Raw genomic sequence first — 19,717 nt, 5'->3', positions numbered from 1 at the left:
TCAGTGTTTGTCCTTAAACTGAAAAACTTTATGTTTCCGTTATATTCAAAACATTGAAGAATAATTTCTTTAATGAGGCTTTTGGCCAAGGAACAGTCTCCTGATGAAAGAAAGCAGATTTTTCAACAGCATTTTGAGAGAATGATATTTGTGTACATAAGATATTCAATCATTCAACTTTGAAGCAGCTCAGCATTGTTTTAATCATTTTTGTTATTTCATGGTATACTTTGACCTATCTTCCAGTTTGCAATTTTGTAAAAAAGTAGTGTGAAAAAATACAGCTTATTTATATTATAATATGCATGAGAAATGTGTTGAGGTTTCCAAGGAAGGAAAGGCAAAAAAAAGCATTACCTCTTTTCCTAATTCATGGCAATCATTTTTGACCTCCAATTTACTGGATAAAATATTGCATTGATTTATATATTCGTGGCTTCAGGTAACTTTACCATCTACATCCACAAAGATTTTTGATCCATATTCAAAAGGTTTTACCTTTGCTTACCCTGAAGAATATTTTCCACATCTCTGTGATGACCTTAAGTGACATCTCCATTCTCTAGAAAACCTTGATCTTTTTCTGTAATCAGGATCAAAATATATTGAAATTTTCTTATTGCCAGAAACATTGTGGACCATTTACTGCAGTGGTCTCAACTGAAGGCTTGCATGAGAATCCCCTGGAGAGCTTTTCTCAAAATAGGATCTTTCTACTTCAGAAGGCTTGGGGTGCAGTTTAAAGGTTTGTTTTTTGAAAAAACTCCCCAGGTCATGCAGATGCACATTTGGGTTGAGAACCATTTTAGAAAATAATTCTGGAATAGGATAATAAAAAACCTCAGATGGTGAAACTTTTTTTTTTTTTTTTTGAGATTTGGAACAGAAGATCAATACAATTAAACCATGTTTATGGATATAATTGACTTGGTTTTGGACTTGGTTAATTTAAAATTCTAATATTAGTTTTTGCTTAGTCTTGATGATACTCCAAATGTAAACCTATTCTATAGTCTCAATCAGATAATACTAAAACTCTCCTGATGATCTCATGCCAGAGTAATGAAAACATTTCAGATGACATCAGCCTATTTCTGTTGTGCTTTCTTACACATGGCTCAGCTCTCTCTTCCTAACAGATTCAGATATTTCCAAGTCCTGGCTAGGTTTTACCCAGTTTTACCCAGTTTCTCTTTATCTCTCCCAAGAATGTGCTGTTAAATAATTTACCATTTACAGTATTTCCTTTTCTTTTTCCCACCCCCAATTCCTGTTTTCAAAATTACGTATCACAGTGGAGATGTGTATCAGGCTATTAGAACTATGAGACTAGGGAATTGGAGAGATGTTGGAATATAAATTAAAGGTATAAATTGGAGAACCTTCTACTTTAACAATTTATTTTTAGGAAAATTTTTATTTAGGAAAATTTGAATTTGAATGAGGAGTCTTTGCTTGACAATATTTTAGTGCATTAAGCTTATTAGAGGCAATAGAAAAAAATGGAATGTAATTCTCTTTCAAAAGTTAGACTTTATGTGTAGTTAAAATTTACAGTATAGATATACATGCAGTTTAAACAATCCAACATTGAAAGTAATGTATATAATATAAAATACACTTTAAAACTACGTATATAGCATGTATTTTTTTTAAAAAATTGGAGTATTTAGGCATACAATTTTGGTTTCAATCTGATAAATCATCATAAAGAACATTTCCTTTATTATGGCATATATCATTTGCTATATCTAAACCACATTAAAAATATGGTCTTTATCTTAGAAAATGTGGTTTGTCTAACTCTTTGTGTAGATAAAAAATAAGTGAAAATAAAGTTAATAAGCAAAATATTAAGTAATAATAAGTGAAATGTAAACTTACTAAAATGTATGATTATGTAGATATAACATTATATATGATTATATAAAATTTTATATATATTTACACCCAAAAGGAAATGAAGACTTATTTTATATATATATGGTATTTATATCTTTTAAAATTTCTGCCTGTATTAGAAATGGATCAAGAAGCAGGTGTTAATAGGACTGATAAAATTAGCCTATCTCTCCTGGGAATTGTTAATATTTGAGGGTGATATCTATTTCCTTCTTGGAGGCTCAGAAGTGTTGTTGTAATCTACAGAAGGAGCAAAGAAAATGTAAACCTTTTGAAATTACTTAAAATTTCAACAAAACTGGAGATAAATGAAAACTTCTACATTGAATATATTCATATATATCTTATATATAATAATTTCTACCAGTAAAAACAAACCAGGACATTACAAAGAAAAAAATTACTTTTGTCAGAATGTGCTGATAATCTGTGTTTACTGGGGCAATTAATTAAGAATCATGATAGTTTTGTATATTTAAATATAGACCAACTCATAACTGAGGAATAGTTAAATACATATTTCTGACTTCTCAAAGGAAACTAAATTGTCTGGATTTGAGGAAGTTACAAGAAAAAAAAAGACTTGATTTTGTTGAAATTTTAAGAATCAGTGAAGGGGCTAGTGTCATCTCATTAATAAAAAATTCCTAAATGCTGAAAAGTGGGGTCAAAGTCAAAAGCTTTGACTAGAAGGAAAGCAAAAAAAAAAAAAAAAAAGCAAAATCAGGGACAGCTGATATGCTATTGTTATCTGGACTTATAAAGACTTTTTGTGGTGATCATGGGAAATCACAAGTCCCATGGTACATTTTACTTGTAATTATGGAATTAATAGCTTGGTTTCAAATAGGAAAGATCCTGCCACTTTTTGTGCTGAAATCTTTTCAGTATCCCAATTAGAGAAATTATCTTTAATATATAGTTTGTTTACAAATCCTTATTTGAGACATTCTTTAATGCACACCTGAAACATGTCACACTCCAAAAGAGAGGTATGCTTAATGAATTAAGCATTCTTGCATCAGACCAGTACAAGTCACAGGTATATGTGTAACTCCCAAATATCAATTCATAAGCCTGTTACATCTTCAAAGGGTTATTTTGATTAAAGCTTCTTTAAAACTATACATGTAAGTGTCTAGAGTCATATTACTTACTAACCAGAAAAATGTATTTTAGTAATGTCTTTTATAAGGAATTAAACATCTTTCACAGAAAGAATTCAAATGAATTATCTAGGATTATTTTCAAAACAGTAAATAGACATTGCCTCCAATTTTTAGGTGAAGATGTAAAGACCCCAAAGTGACTGACTTGCTCAAGACAACATGATGATAGAGAGAGGGATGAGATGGATTCAGTATGTATTTGTCATTTGTACCTACGTGCAAAAATTAGTTTAATGACTGAGAAGAAAATAAGCATCATCTGTTCTGCCCAAAGCAGGTTGATCTTCAGGAAGATCATTGGAAACGCCAAGCAAAGACAATATTCTCGTCTCTTTCTTCTATGTCTTTGGTGTGATTATGTGGGCGCATTTCTTTGGGAAAATAACAGTTATCGGCATTACCCTCAGAGTTGTTTCAAAGAAATAGAGTAGCAATGGCTAATATGTTTTGCATTTGTGCCATTCTTTTGTACTAAATAAAATTAATGAGAGGCAAAATTGTTAATATTACTGGCAAGGTAAGATTACAGCATGACCGTGATATTAACTTGAGTATATTTGCAACGTTCAAAAATTCCCATTGGTTGCCAGGCACTGAAGTAGATGCTGAGAATACTGAGATGAAATTATCATCTTTCTTACCTTCAAGTAAATTATAAAAGCTAAGAGGGGAGATATATAAACAACAGCTGTTATACAATATAGGAAGTATGATGATAGAGAGAACTGGGTTTTTTTAAAAACAAAGAGGAAGAGCATAAAGCAGGAAAGATTTCTTAGGGGAGATAATAGCTAAGCAATAGAGTAAAAGATAAGTGAAACAATATGCCAAAGTAGGGGAAGATGGACACTTTGTTAAGTAGGGACTGTCCCACATGTTTCAGATATAAATATGAATATACATAATACCCATTTTCCACTATTAATAGAGCATAGAAATGATTATAATATTCAGATTTTATTCAAAATTTTAATCACTTTACTCAAACAAGGCATTTTAGAGCCGTTACTACCTATAATATTAATCAGTTTGCTCTCAATATTGGTTTATTTCCTCAGATTTTAAATAACATATATCAATTATAAAAGAATTTTGGAAAAAAATTAGAGATGTAAATGGACACAAATCAGATCAACCACCCTGCAGTAAACTTTATTTTGTAAATGCAATCAGAGAGCTTGAGATTTATAACATAGAATGATTATTTTAGTTACAATTAAATTAATAGGAAATAGCAAAGCAGTATTATTGAGTCTCAAGGAAATTGTTGGTTATAATTTATTATCAAAGTATTTTGATACTTTTCATCATATTTCTCTGTATAGTGAGAATTGTTTCAACATTACAGTATTGACAGTTGTGAACAGATAAAATTATTAAATTACTTTTCTTTTAATCTCACTAGAATCTAGTAATGGTTGATGATAGGGAAAAAGATAATTATAAGAATAAATTAGTGAAAACCACCTTCAATACTTACTTTAAAGTACTTATCTATGATTTAATATATAGTATTTGAAGAACGGCAGTTGACAAAGGAAACTAAAAATTACCATGCATTTCAAGAGATCTATGACAAAATTGACCTGAGAATTATTCACTTATCCACCCAGATTCTTCAGATGTATTCTTGAGACAAAGCACCTTATGTCTAGGCTTGGCTAGTTCATTGCTACTGCCACTTATGTTTATGACCTTTTGACAAATTATCACTTCTTGATCATCCATTTCTCTGTATCTGAATAGATGCAATGATGTGTTTTCTGTATGTCACAGAAATCTTGTCTTGGAGCATGAAATGTAATTTGTGACTCAATACATTTTCTCCTCTACAGCATAAGGATGGCATTGCATTTGTATGACATGCAAATTAAGTGTTTTATGCAAAATAATCATCTTGAACAAGATTAAGAAGGGGGAACAAGTATTTTATTCATTCTTCATTTATTTATGTTCTGTCTTATTCTGTAAAGGTCCAAGGAAGCTTATAATAAGACATAGTGAACTAAATTGTGTGAGGAAATTGAAGCAAAGGGAAAATAAGAGTAAGATATCTGAAAAGATTGCTGAGGATTCCTAGCACATCATGAAAACATATTGTGCTAGAGATGTGCCATAAATTTGGCTTAAGCTCTTTTAACAACCAACTTCAGAGGCAAAAATCTCTGTTTCATGATAAACAGGGTCTTTTCAGAATAGAAAACAAAAGTAAACAGCACAGATTCCTAGCACTGAGACCAAAGAGAATTGTACCCCTTTGTTAATCACTCAACTCTGCAGAGTAACAAATTTAACAAGAACAAAACAGATCTAAATGTTCAAAAACTGCTTCTTAGAAAGTTTCACCATGACTTCAGCATGGCATGTCAGTGTGCAGTTGAGGAAACCTGACCATTGCACTTGGGTCCAGATTTGCCACTCTGTTGGACAGGCTTTATCCAGATGGATGTATTATATGTTTTTGAGATGTGATTGAGTAATTGCATAATTAATCTCAGTTGAGTAATGGAAACCAGTAACTATTGCTTCTCTCACCCAAGTTCTTGATTAGTATTGAGTGACAGGAGGCCTAAACATTGAATTTAAACAATGAACCAAACAGGGGTAGAATTTACACAGTCAGATAACTACCATGAGGGAGTAAATGATCCAGCCATTTTCTAAGGCTTCAATATTAGGTTCCTACCACAAGTGTGGTGAGCTCTGGTTATACAAGGCTTGTTCACACTTACCAATATCAAAGTGTTGTGTTTGAAATGCTTTAATAGAACATTTTCTCAGTGACTATTACTTAAGTTATATAAAACACACATAGCAATGGAAGAGGATAGGTTCTAAGCAGAATTTCCATAACTCAGAATTTTTAAGATTTCTGTGAAAGATATCACAGTTATAAGCTTGCACTTCTAAAAGTCAAAGAGAATTATTTTATTTATAAGGAATATGTAGCACAAAAGTACTGTTTTGTAATTTTCCCTCTGTAAATTGAAAGAGTGAATACTAGAGGTTTGGATTCACAAATGCAAAAATGCAAATATATTTGGTTACATTCTTCAATGCTCTTTCCTTTTATCATTTTCATGTATGTAGATCTGCTTTTGAAAGTTAAATCTAAAACAGGTAAAGGTGATACTGAGGTAAAGAGGAATGTCCTGTATAGACTATTGTCATAAATGTACAAGATCTTCAAGATAAGGGAGAACTGGGAGGCTGGATATCTGAGTTTTATCTTAATTAAAAATTATATGTATTTTTTAATTGCAAAAATGCTACTTAAATTAATGGCAGCAAGTTTTCCTTTGAAATCCCAGCTTTAGCAATCAGTAGTTTTGTTGGCTAGCCACAATTTGCTTGTTGCTGGTCATCAGGTCTATGGAAGATTTATGGATTTTGGTGAATCACAGTTAAGCATAAACCTGCCTGGAGTTTGGGGGAAATATCCATTTTTATGGTAATAAACACCTCACATTTGCAAGCAAATGGGCCAAGCTTAAACTCTTATGTTACAAATAGCAGTGACAACACCCCCTGTTTGTTATACTACTTCAGCTCCTACAGTACTTATCTTCTTCCTCTGATGCATTACATTCACCACTGCACCAAATACCAGCATTTTATGTTTATTTCTCAGCAGTGTGTGTTCAACCTAGTGTTGACCATTAAATTAGTGCAGAGTAGTAGAATACAAGTCCCTTCTAAACTGGTGAATTCATAACATGTTTTACAGTTGCATAAGCCAGCCTCAATAATCACATTGGCAAGGATTTTATAGTGAGAACTAACATGCTTTCTCAGTCCTTACCCTTCCACACCTAAACTGAGAAGGCACCTGTAGAAGTTCTGCTTTCTGAGAAGGCAGTGATGATTGTTTAAGGTAAAGAAGTTTAGAATAACCATGTTTGGTATTAACAATGTACTTTTAAATTATTAGTATAAGGCTTGGTGAATATTCTCTATGTTAATGTTTAAAAATAGTGTCCCTTTTAAGAATAGTGTCCTATTACATCCTGGTTATAGAAGAGCTTGAAGATTTTATATATTATATTTGTGATTATCGATATGGATAATAATAATAAATTTTTGAGTGTCTTAAACTTTCATCCTAATTAATAGTTAATCATTTGGATAGCATAGATGATGAAATACTTTTGAGATATGAGTTATTAAACCTAATATACCTATTTGAAATATTAGCATTGGTGGGCTAAATTAAATATTTTTTGAATACTAACAAAATGTAATTTGGGGTATATGTAACAATTAAAGAACAATGAAATTATGTATCAATGTGTTTTAAATTATCACGTTGGTATGTTCATCATAATATCAAGCATTTTTTCATGATTAAACTATATTTTTTAAAGCTTTAAAACATAATTAACAAATGTATGAAAACTAATACTAGGTATATTTTTCCCCTTAATTTTAGTCATGATTTCATTGGAGAATTTACAACAAGCTATAGGGAACTTTCTAGAGGGCAATCACAGTTCAATATATATGAGGTAAGAGAAATTTTATTTTATTATTATTTTTCTCTGGAATAAGTATATTTATTCTTTTAAAGTATAGGTTTTTACAAAAGATAATTGCCAAAGTTTACCAATTATGTGTAAGAATCTTTAAACTTATTGAGCAGATTGGTTTTTCAGATTAAATAATAGTATTTCTCTTCAAATCACGCGGTCTTTTGAATCTTCTTTGAGTGATTTAAAAATTCTTGCCTATGAAACGTTTTCTTATTATAAAAACATTCAATATAGATACAAGTTTATTCTTCCTTGAGCTTCAGGCTTTATGTTTTGCCTTCCTAAGCTCTTCCTCAATCCTTTTTTAATAAAAATAGAAAAATTTTCTGTGTCAGCATGGTGTTACGTAACAAGTCGTTTTTTTTGCTTAGTATGTTTGAGCATCTTAACTGTTATTTAGATGAAGACTGAAGGAAATGAGAAAGTATGATTCAGTCATTGAAGAAATCCAAGTTATTAAAGCAAACACACTAGTTATTTCTGCCTTAAACCTATCTTGCCAGTTAACTACCAGATACATGTTGAGCATAAGGTATGTTCTAGCACTGTTAATCCTTGAGCTTTGTTATCTGTACATTCTCTGTGATTTTTTTTAAAGACTTTCTTGATGTGGACCATTTTTATAATCTTTACTGAATTTGTTACAGTCTTGCTTCTGTTTTATGTTTTGGTTTTTTGGCCCTGAGGCATGTAGGATCTTAGCTCCCCAACCAGGGATCAAACCCACACCCCTTGCATTGGAAGGTGAACTCTTAACCACTGGACCACCAGGAAGTTCCATCTGTGATTTTTTAAATTTAATATACATCATTAGCAAAGGAGAATATCTCAATACTTAGTCAATAATTATAACTCTTTCCTGCCACATTGACACTATTTGACACTAAAATTGACCTCCTTTAAGTTAAGAGTGGAGGAATCTCCTTCTCGTATCACCTTCTTACTAGGCTAAAGCAGTTGTATTCCATGCATTCATTCATTTATTAGTTTATGAATAAAATATTTGACATGACTTCTATATTCCACACTCTATATTAGGCCCCAAGGATGCAGCAATGAATGAAAATTTCACTGTCTAATGGGAGAGACAAACACGTAAAGTGCATTTAGATTATCTTGATAGGTGCTATATATACCTAGTTGACTATGAGATATCTAGAGTGGGGTGCAACAAACTTATCCCAAGAAAGGTACCCAAGCAAAGACAAAGTTGGAGTAATGGATCAATTTTTCTATCTGGGTCTTATGGAGACAGAATATTAAGGCTCTAAATAGACAGTAGAAGTAATATAAGACAGGTTGTACTTATATGGATGCCTGTTTTTTCTCCAAACGCTCAAAGCTGAGGAGAAACAACACATGCATACTAGTCCTCCTTGTACTTAGAACTTATTTACTGCCAGTCACATAATGCTCCAGAGATCAATTATTTTGAGTTTCCTTAGCTTTAAAATGTCTTCTTCTCTTTGGATCTCTCTTATCCGACAAAGCTTGCTTAATGAGATTGGTGTCGCATCTGATGTTATGACAAAGAAGCTTAGTAACAATTATTCCTTATTAATTCATACTTGCATGAATATTTGTGCCATAACTTCAAATAAAAATGTGTTCTTATTATTCATATTACCAATAGAAGAGATCAGTCTGAAGAAAATCTGGAGGAACATTATGTGTTATGTCTAAGTAGTTTTAGAATTTCGATGGACAGCTATCTCTTGGTCCAATACACTGGAAACTTCCTTTTCTGCACACATGTAAGGGACTTAGTTTTGTTGAGGCAACCATGGAAATTTTCAACCATTATTCCTTCAACTATTCTTTCTGCCCCTTTCACTCTCCCTTCTCATTTTGGTACTCCCAGTATATATATATATATATATATATATATATATATATATATATATATATATATATATATATATATATATATATATACACACACGTTGTTATGCTTGCTCATATCTCACACGTTCATATTTTTTTTCTTTTTCTTTCTTAAACTAGAAAATCTCAACTGACCCATCTTCAAGATCACTCATTATTTCTTCTGCCAGCTCAAATGTTCTATTTAGCTCCTTTAGCGAATTTTTCATTTGTTACTGTGCTTTTTAAGTTGAGAATTTCTATTTGGTTCTTTTTTATAATTTTGACCTACTTATTGATTTTTCTATTTGGTGAGACATTGTTTCATACTTTATTTCTTTATATATAACTTCTTTAGTTTTTTAAACATATTTATAGTAGCTGATTTAAAGAACTTATTAAATAAATCCCATATCTACAAGTTCCCAGGGGCAGTTTCTATTGATTGCTTTTTTCCTATGTATGGGCCATACTTTCTTGTTTCTGTGTATGTCCTGTATTTTTGGTTCTTGAATGTTGGAAAGTTTTTAAAAATATAATATAGTAACACTGGAGATCAGATCTCCTGCTTTCCCGGGATTTATTGTTGTTGCTGTTTGTTTGTTTAGTTACTTTCCTGGAGTAATTCTGTAAAGTCTGTTTTCTTTGCTGTGTGGGTCATTTCAGTCTGCTCCTTGTTAGCTAGTGGTCAACACATGATTTGACAGAGATTTGTGTATGTTGGTGCACTTCTTATATGCTCCAAGTATAAAATTCTGCCTTGGCTTTCACTTGCTGTTTAAACAGAGGCTCAAAGTCAGTCAGAGTTGAAGGATTAGGGCTTCCTCAAGGTCTTCCCTGGCCATGCATACAGTCCTGCACGAGCATTTGGTCTTCTAGATCCCCAGCAATATGCTTGAGCTTTTAAAAACCTCCTACTTGAGATCAGATCAAGAAGGTGGAGGAGTAGGACATGGAGCTTACCTTCTCTCACGAATTACATCAAAAACACATCTACATGTGGAGCAATTCTCATAGAACATCTACTGAATTCTGGCAGAAGACCTCAAACTTCCAAAAAGACAAGAAAATCTCTGGATAAGGTAAAAGAAAAAAGAAGAAATAAAAAAGAGAGAGAGAGAAAGGAATCAGGACAGGACCTGTGCTCCTGGGAAGGAGCTGTGAAATGGTAAAGTTTTCCACACCCTGGGAAGTCCCCTTACTGGCAAGGAGATCAGCAAGGACAGAGGGGGAGCTTTGGAGCCTCAGAGGAGAGCACAGCAACCGGTTTACAGAAGGCAAAGCACAAAGAGACCTGCACACATGGTCAGTGCTGCCCACCCAGCACTCCCCAGCCTGAGACACTCATCGCTGGGGCAGGTGTGGGCTGTGTGCTGAGGCTTGGGCTTTTGTGGTCAGACCCGGGGGAGAGGACTGGGGTTGGCTGCATGGAGACAGCCTGAGGGGGGTAGAGTGTGGTGTGAGAGGAGGACTGGGCCCACCAGAGAGGGAGGGTGCTATTGTTGGGGGGCATGCGAGGAGAGGGGTGGGCCCACCATAGGAGCTTCTTTGCACACACTCTCAGGTGGCAGGGCACCATCTACATGAGCTCCAGAGGTAGGTGCAAGCTGCCACTGCCATCTCGGACTCCAGAGGCAGGTGCAGACCACTGCCAAGGGTCCTGTGACAGAGAGCCAACCACTGATCCTGCTTTCCTGGGAGCATGCACAGCCCACCACCACCAGAGAGGGTCCTGTGACTGGGCACCAACTGCTGCCCCAGATTCCCTGGGAAGGTGAATGACCCACCATGGCTTCCAAGGGTTCCACAACCCAGAGCCAACTTCTGCCTCCACCTTCCTGGGAGCCTGCATGAGCCGCATGCCTGCAAACCCCTTATCAAGGGGAAAATGCCTAGCACACACTGAGGAAAGAGATGGCAATCATCCAAACCAAAAACAGCCCTCATGACAAAAAAATATTAAACTCATAAAAGCTATGCAGGGAGGCTCCTGTATATAAATAGCCCTCCAATACTACAGTAGATAGCTGTTTCCCCTAAACTCACAGAGAAAGAGAAATAATAAGCAAAATGAAGAAGCAGAGGAACCACTCCCATTAAAAGCCCAAGAGAATTCCTCTGAAGGAAAAATGAAACAGATCTCTTCAGTCTAATAGACACCAAGTTCAAAAAGGAGGTAATGAAAATACTGAAAGAATTAAGAAAGGCTATGGACAGAAATGCAGATTACTATAAAAAGGACTAGAAACTATAAGGAGGAGCCAAGAAAATTTAGAAAATTAATTTGCTGAGATGAAAGCTGAGCTAAAGGCAGTGAGTAGCAGAATGAATAATGCAGAAGAAAGAATAAGTGATCTGGAAGATAGAATAATGGAAATTACCCAATCAGAACAGCAGATAGAATGTCAAATGCAAAAAAAAAAAAAAAAAAAAAAGCAATATAAGAGACCAATGGCATAATATAAAGTGTGCCAATCTATGCAAAATAGGGATTCCAGAAGGAGAAGAAAGAGAAAAGGGGATTGAAAATGTATTTGAAGAAATCATGGCTGAAAACTTCCCAAACCTAAAGAAGGAAGCAGATATCCAGTTACAGGAAGCACAAAGGGTCCCAAACAAGATGAATCCAAACAGACCTACCTCAAGACATATTGTAATAAAAATGACAAATTTAAAGATAAAGAGAGGATTCTAAAGGATCAAAAGAAAAACAAAGAGTTCTTTACAAGGGAACCCCCATAAGGCTGTCAGCTGATTTCTCTACAGAAACACTGCAGGCTAGAAGGGAGTGGCAAAATATATTCAAAGTCTTGAAAGGGAAAAATCTGCAACCTAGAATATTCTACTCAGCAAGATTATCATTTAGAATAGGAGGAGAAATAAAGAATTTCTCAGACAAGGAAAAACTAAAAGAATACAGCAATACTAAACCTATCCTAGAAGAAGTATTGAAATATCTTCTCTAAACAAAAAAAGAGCAAGAAAATATAGGAAAGAGGAAATCATAATTTGAAAGTAAATCACTTAAATTAGCCAGTACGCAGATCAAAAAGATTTTAAAAAACCTATTTGTGAAAGTGATGATAAACACAAGGAACAGCAAAAGGATAAACATGAAGATGTAAAAAAGACATCAAAATCATAAAATGTGGGGAAGGAGAGTAAGAAAATGCATATTCTTGTTGTTTTTTAGAATGTGTTTCCATCTATATGACTATCAGTCTAAAGCAATCAGATATAGGAAGATGTTAATGTACTTGAAAAACAGGGCAACCACAAATCAAAAACATACAAGAGATTCACAAAAACCAAAAAGAAGAGAACGCAAGCATAAAACAAAAGGAAATGATCAAACCACAAAAGAAAGGAACAAAGAAGAAACAAAGAATCAACTGGAAAACAAGGTCTAATGTGACAATAAATGCATATGTATCAATAATTACCTTAAATGTCAAGGGACAGAATGCTCCAATCAAAAGGCATAGAGTGGCAGCCTGGATAAAAAACAAGACTTACAATATGCTGCCTACAAGAGAAAGAAACCCACCCTTGGGGCAAAGGACACACATAGATTGAAAGCAAGGGGATGGAAAAGATATTTCATGAAAACGGAAATGAAAAGAACGAGGGTGTTGCAATACTTATATCAAACAAAATAGACTTTAAAGCAAAGGTGATAAAGAAGGACACGATATAATGAAAAAAGATCAATACAAGAGAGGATTTCACACTCATCAACATATATGCACCTCATATAGAAACACCCAAATACATTAAATAATTACTAATAGACATAAGGGGAGAAATTGATGGGAATACATTAACAGTAGGAGACTTTAACAGCCCACTCATATCAATGGACAGATCGTCTAGACAGAAAATCAATAAGGCAACAGAGATCCTAAATTATACAATAGAACAGTTAGACTTAATTGATATTTTCAGGATATTACATCCAAAAAAAAAAAAAAAAGAACAGAATACACATTCTTTTCAAGTGCATATCAAACATTTTCTAGGATTGACCACATACTACGGCACAAAACTAACCTCAACAAATTTAAGAGTATAGAAATTATTTCAAACATCTTCTCTGACTACAACAACATGAAACTAGAAATCAACCACATGAAAAGAAATGAGAAAAAAATGATTACATGGAGACTAAAGAACATGCTACTAAAAAACCAATGGGTCAAAGAGGAAATCAAAAAGGAAATTAACAAATGCCTTGAGACAAATGACAATGAAAACACAACCATACAAAATCTATGAGATGCAGCAAAAGCAGTTTTTAGAGGGAAGTTCATAGCAATACAGGCCTTTCTCAAAAAGCAAGAAAAATCTCAAATAAACAACCTAACCTACCACTTAAAAGAATTATAAAGAGAAGAACCAACAAAACCTAAAGTCAACAGAAGGAAGGAAATAATAAAAGTCAGAGAGGAAATAAATAAAATAGAGATTATAAAAACAGTAAAATAAAAAAATCAATAAAACCAAGAGCTGGTTCTTTGAAAGGATAAACAAAGTTGACATACCTCTGGCCAGGCTCACCAAAAAGAAAAGAAAGAGAACCCCAAAAAACAAAATAAGAAATGAAAAGGGAGAAATCTCAACTTATGCCACAGAAATACAGAAACAACATGAAAACATACCATGAACAATTATACACCAACAAATTTGACAACCTAGAAGAAGTGGACAACTTTCTAGAAACATACAGCCCACCAAAATTGAATCAAGAAGAAAGAGATCATTGAACAGACTGATCCAGGAAGTGAAATAAAATCTGTAGTAAAAAAAAAAAAAAAATCTCCCTACAAACAAAAGGATCAGATGGCTTCACAGGTGAATTCTACCAAACATACAAAAAAGAACTTATACCTATTTTTCTCAAACTCTTCCAAAAGATTGAAGAGGAGGGAACACTCCCAAAGACATCTATGAAGCCACCATCACCCTGTACCAAAACCAGACAAAGATACCACCAACAAAGAAAATTACACACCAATATCTTTGGTGAATATAGATGCAAAAATTCTCAATAAAATATTAGCAAACTGAATCCAACAGCACATAAAAATATCATACACCATGACCAAGTGGTATTCATTCCAAGCTCACAAGGATGGCTCAACATACACAAATCAATCAATGCAATACACCACATTAACAAAGAAAAGTCAAAAACTACATGATCGTCTCAACAGATGTAGAAAAAGCATTTGACAAAATTCAACATCCATTCATGATAAAAAAAAAAAAAACTCTTACCAAAGTGGGAATAGAGGGAATATATCTCAACATAATAAAAGCCATTTATGACAGACCCACAGCCAATATAATACTCAACAGTGAATACTCAGTGGTGAAATACTCAATGGTAAACGCCTTCCCACTAAAATCTGGAACAAGACAAGGATTCCCACTCTCACCACATGTATTCAACATAGAATTGGAAGTCCAGCCACAGGAATCAGACAAGAAAGGTATCCAAATTGGAAGGGAAGAGCTAAAATTGTCACTATATGCAGATGACATGATACTATACATAGAAAACCCTAAGGACTCCATGCAAAAACTACTAGATCTAATAAATGAATTTAGCAAAGTAGGAGGATACAAGATTAACATTCAGAAATTCGTTTCATTTCTTTACACTAACAATGAAATATCAGAAAGGGAATGTAAAACAAAACAATACCTTTCAAAATTGCACCAAAAAAATAAAATGCCTAGGAATAAACCTGACCAAGGAGGTGAAAGACTTATATGCTTAGAACTATGAAACACTCTAAAACATTAATAAAGGAAATTAAAGAGTATTCAAAGACATGGAAATATATCACATGGTCTTGGATTGGAAGAATTGGTATTGTTAAAATGGCAATACTACCCAAAGCAATCTACAGATTTAATGCAATCCCTATCAAATTGCCCATGACATTTTCACAGAACTAGAACAAATAATCCAAAAATTTATATGGAACCATAAAAGACCCAGAATTGCCAACCCTGAGGAACAAAAACAAAGCAGGAGGTATAACTCTCCCAGACTTCAGACAGTACTACAAAGCTACAATAAATAAAGTGGTGTTGGTACAAAAACAGACATTCGGATCAATGGAACAGAATAGAGAGCCCAGAAATAAATCTACACACCTATGGTAAATTAATCTTTGACAAAGGAAGCAAGAATATAAAATAGGAAACAGTCTCTTCAGCAAGTGGTGCTGGGAAAGTTGGACAGCTGCGTGTAAATCAGTGAAGTTAGAACACACCCTCACACCATGCATAAAAATAAACTCAAAATGGCTTAACATCTTAAACATAAGATATGACACCATAAAACTCCTAGATGAGAGCACAGGCAAAACATTCTCTGACGTAAATCGTACCAGTGTTTTCTTAGGTTGGTCTCCCAAGACAATAGGAATAAAAACAAAAATAAACAAATCGTACCTAATCAAACTTACAAGCTTTTGCATAGCAAAGAAAACCTTAAAATAAGCAAAAAGACAACCTACAGAAGGGGAGAAAAATATTTGCAAATGATGCAACCAACAGGGGCTTAATCTCCAAAATATACAAACAGCTCATACAACTCAACAACAAAAAAACAACCCAATCAAAAAATGGGCAGAAGCCCTTAATAGACATTTCTCCAAAGAAGACATATAGATGGCCAAAAAGCACATGAAAAGATGCTCAAAATCACTAATAGAGAAATGCAAATCAAAACTACAATGAGGTACCACCTCACACCAGTCAAAATGGCTATCATTAAAAAAATCTACAAAGAACAAATGTTGGAGAGGGTGTGGAGAAAAGGGAACCCTCCTACACTGTTGGTGGCAATATAAGTTGGTGCAGCCACTATGGAAAACAGTATGGAGGTTCCTCAGAAAACTACAAATAGAATTATATGATCCAGCAACCCCACTCCTGGGTGTATACCCAGACAAAACTATAATTCAAAAAGATACATGCACCCCTATATTCATAGCAGCACTATTCACAATAGCCAAAACATGGAAATAACCTAAATGTCCATTGACAGATGAATGGATAAAGAAAATGTGGTACATATATACAGTGGAATACTACTCTGTCATGAAAAAGAACAAAATAATGTCATTTGCAGCAACATGGATGTAACTTAGAGATTATCATACTAAGAAAGAGAAAGACGAATACTATATGATATCACTTATATGTAGAATCTAAAATATGGCACAAATGAACCTATCTACAAAACAGAAACAGACTCAGACATAGAGATCAGACTTGTGGTCACCAAGAGGGTGGGGGGAGAGGGATGGACTGGGAATTTGGGGTTCGTGGATGCAAACTATTACATTTAGAGTGGATAGACAACAAAGTCCTACTGTATAGCACAGAGAACTATATCCAATCTCCCAAGATAAACCATAATGGAAAAGAATATTAAACAAAGAATGTATATATATGTAAAATTGAGTCACTTTTCTGTTCAGCTGAGATTGGCATAACATTGTAAATCAACTATACTTCAATAAAAAATAAATTTAAATAATAAAAATAACAAAATTGAAAAACATTATAAAATAAAACAAAACGAAATGTTAAAAACAAAACCAGAAACAACCCAAGCAGCAGGAGCATCTAAGGAATGAAAACAATTAGCAACTGTGGGAGCTGGGATGTAATCAGGTTTGGGTTCTTGCTGGTTTTGGCTCCAATAATGGCTAAAATCTTTTTCTACATTTATTCTTTTAAAGGCTGTGTGCAAAAAAGAAAACACACAAGTTACTTTTATATTCTTGTAAAGAGTCTTTATAACTACCGATAAGAAGATGAGACAGAGAGGAGGCGGTCCCTATGGATGGTTCTTAGCTTCACTACCTTGTAGGGTATGATTCTCAGCCAGGCAGAATTAAATGGGATGATGAAAAGCCCTTGGATAATACCATTTAAGACCCAACTTAAAATTAAATAAAATCCTAAAATAAAAACAAATAAGTACATAAATAAACACCTCCTACTGCTTTACAGATTCATTTTGGCAGGTAAAGACCTTCTCCTGGTGGTTCCCCAGGCTTATGGGACTACCTTCAGAATTACAGTTGTGCTGGTTTGTAGCTAGTTTTAAGGCTGTTGCTAGTTCTACAGTGGGATCTGCAATCGGTGTGCCTGTTACTAGGGGCTCAGGTGAGTGTGGATTATGTCCGGTGCTGGGTGGATGAGACTGGCTCCAGTACCTTTGTTCAGTAGGGTGGTCCTGGGCCATGGTTGCTTTTCAGGGTGTACAATTGGGTCCTCAGTCTGTCAACCTATTTCTAGGTGACTCCCACTAGGACTCCCACCAGGACTCCAAACTTTTACACATTATTATGTGTCTGATGGAAATTATTACCATTATAAAGCAATAAGTAGAGCCTATAAATATTCACATATTTGGGTGATTTGTCATGTTAGTGCATTTAATCAAATTAAAAGTATTATGTCTCTTGGATATATTTTATTTATTAGAGAAACCCATAGTTTTTCTACAAAGCAATCACTATTATTTGGGACCTTGAATATTAAAAATCTCACATCAAGAAGATGTAAATGGGTAGGGTAATCAATGCATAAAGTTACTGAGAAGAATATTACTGAAAGAATATTACTGAAAATATATTTTGATGTAATATGATCACTAGTAACTTTTGCAGAGAAGTTTTGGCTGATAGACTATCTAGGAGTCATACTAAAGGCATTTGTAAGTGAATAAATAAATGCCTTCATGACAAGAAGTGAAAGGCACCAGGTTGGACTACACATTTTTAAAATATTTCAGTATAAAACCTGACATTGTCATTGTTTTATCTGCTCTTTAAGGTGATAAATCCGAAAAAGAAAGGAAAAAAGAAGAAATATACTAATTCAGGAACAGTAAGTCAAATTTTATGTTATTCATTAAGGATTCAAATAAATGAATAAAAATATATATAACATTTTGTATTGAATAAAAGCTACTAAATACTGCACTGTTTCACTTAGGGTTTTAATGTGAATGTATATAATAAAAAATTAACTTGCTATGGGAATTGTAATGGAGAACACCTTATAGGAGGTAGCGAGCCAGCTTCCTGCAAGTTGTCCTAGGGGTTGAATGGCCTCTGAAAAAGATGAAATTTTATTATGAATTCTTCATTCAATGAAATCACACTAGAGAAAATCAAGTAGATCTGAAAAAGTGTAAGTTGTAATAAGAAATATTATACTCTTTATAGGCTATACTTAAGATTTTTTTTATAAGATGTGAAAGTATTTGTTTATAGTTCATTAAAATTGACAACTGTGGAAATGCTGTACTAAATCAGTACAGGAAGGTGCAAAGATGAAAGTATGTTAAAATTGTGAAAAATCAAAATCATCCTATTTAGATAAAAAACATGCTGAAAATTTTATCCTATGATTAACTGTCCTTGGGAGAAGCAAATATAAGTTCCCTCCAAGTTTTCTTTTAAAATATTTTTATAAAGCAAGACATTTAAAATATTAGATGGCCTCATTATAGATCCCTGACAAAAACACCCATTTCCTTTTTTTTTTTTTTTTTTTGTGGTATGCGGGCCTCACTGTTATGGCCTCTCCCGTTGCGGAGCACAGGCTCCAGACGCGCAGGTTCAGCGGCCATGGCTCACGGGCCCAGCCGCTCCGCAGCACGTGGGATCTTCCCGGACCGGGGCACGAACCCGTGTCCCCTGCATCGGCAGGCGGATTCTCAACCACTGCTCCACCAGGGAAGCCCACCCATTTCCTTTTATATGGTTTAGCTCACTGATATTTGAGTTTTTAGTTTTAACCATTGTTTAGCTTCCTTTCATCTTTCCTTTATATCTAAAATGAGAAGTAGGGCTTCCCTGGTGGCGCAGTGGTTGGGAGTCCGCCTGCCGATGCAGGGGACACGGGTTCGTGCCCCGGTCCGGGAAGATCCCACGTGCTGCGGAGCGGCTGGGCCCGTGAGCCATGGCCGCTGAACCTGCGCGTCCGGAGCCTGTGCTCCGCAACGGGAGAGGCCATAACAGTGAGGCCCGCATACCACACACACAAAAAAATAATGAAATAAAATAAAATAAAATGAGAAGTAACACAGTGTCCTTGTAGATAATTTGCATGTTATTCTTCAAAGGAAGTAAACTGGTCATAGAAAGGAGTCATTTAATTTGGGGGGCCCTTTTCTTATGATAATTTTAAATGTAAGAAAAATCAGTCCTAGTAAAT

General features: G+C 34.3%; 1 protein-coding gene across 1 annotated transcript in view; it reads left to right on the top strand.

Moving 5' to 3' along the window:
• CPNE8 (copine 8) overlaps window positions 1–19,717 on the top strand; it is a 249,780-nt gene that overhangs the window by 176,869 nt on the left and 53,194 nt on the right. The window contains 2 exon segments of the mRNA XM_059082256.2: window positions 7,501–7,576; window positions 18,329–18,382. Of these exon segments, the coding sequence (XP_058938239.1) occupies window positions 7,501–7,576; window positions 18,329–18,382 (130 nt within the window).

The sequence above is a fragment of the Kogia breviceps genome, chromosome 12 (assembly GCF_026419965.1).
Source record: "Kogia breviceps isolate mKogBre1 chromosome 12, mKogBre1 haplotype 1, whole genome shotgun sequence".
In the NCBI taxonomy this organism is placed as follows: domain Eukaryota; kingdom Metazoa; phylum Chordata; class Mammalia; order Artiodactyla; family Physeteridae; genus Kogia; species Kogia breviceps.
This window is presented reverse-complemented; position numbering and strand designations above follow the sequence as displayed.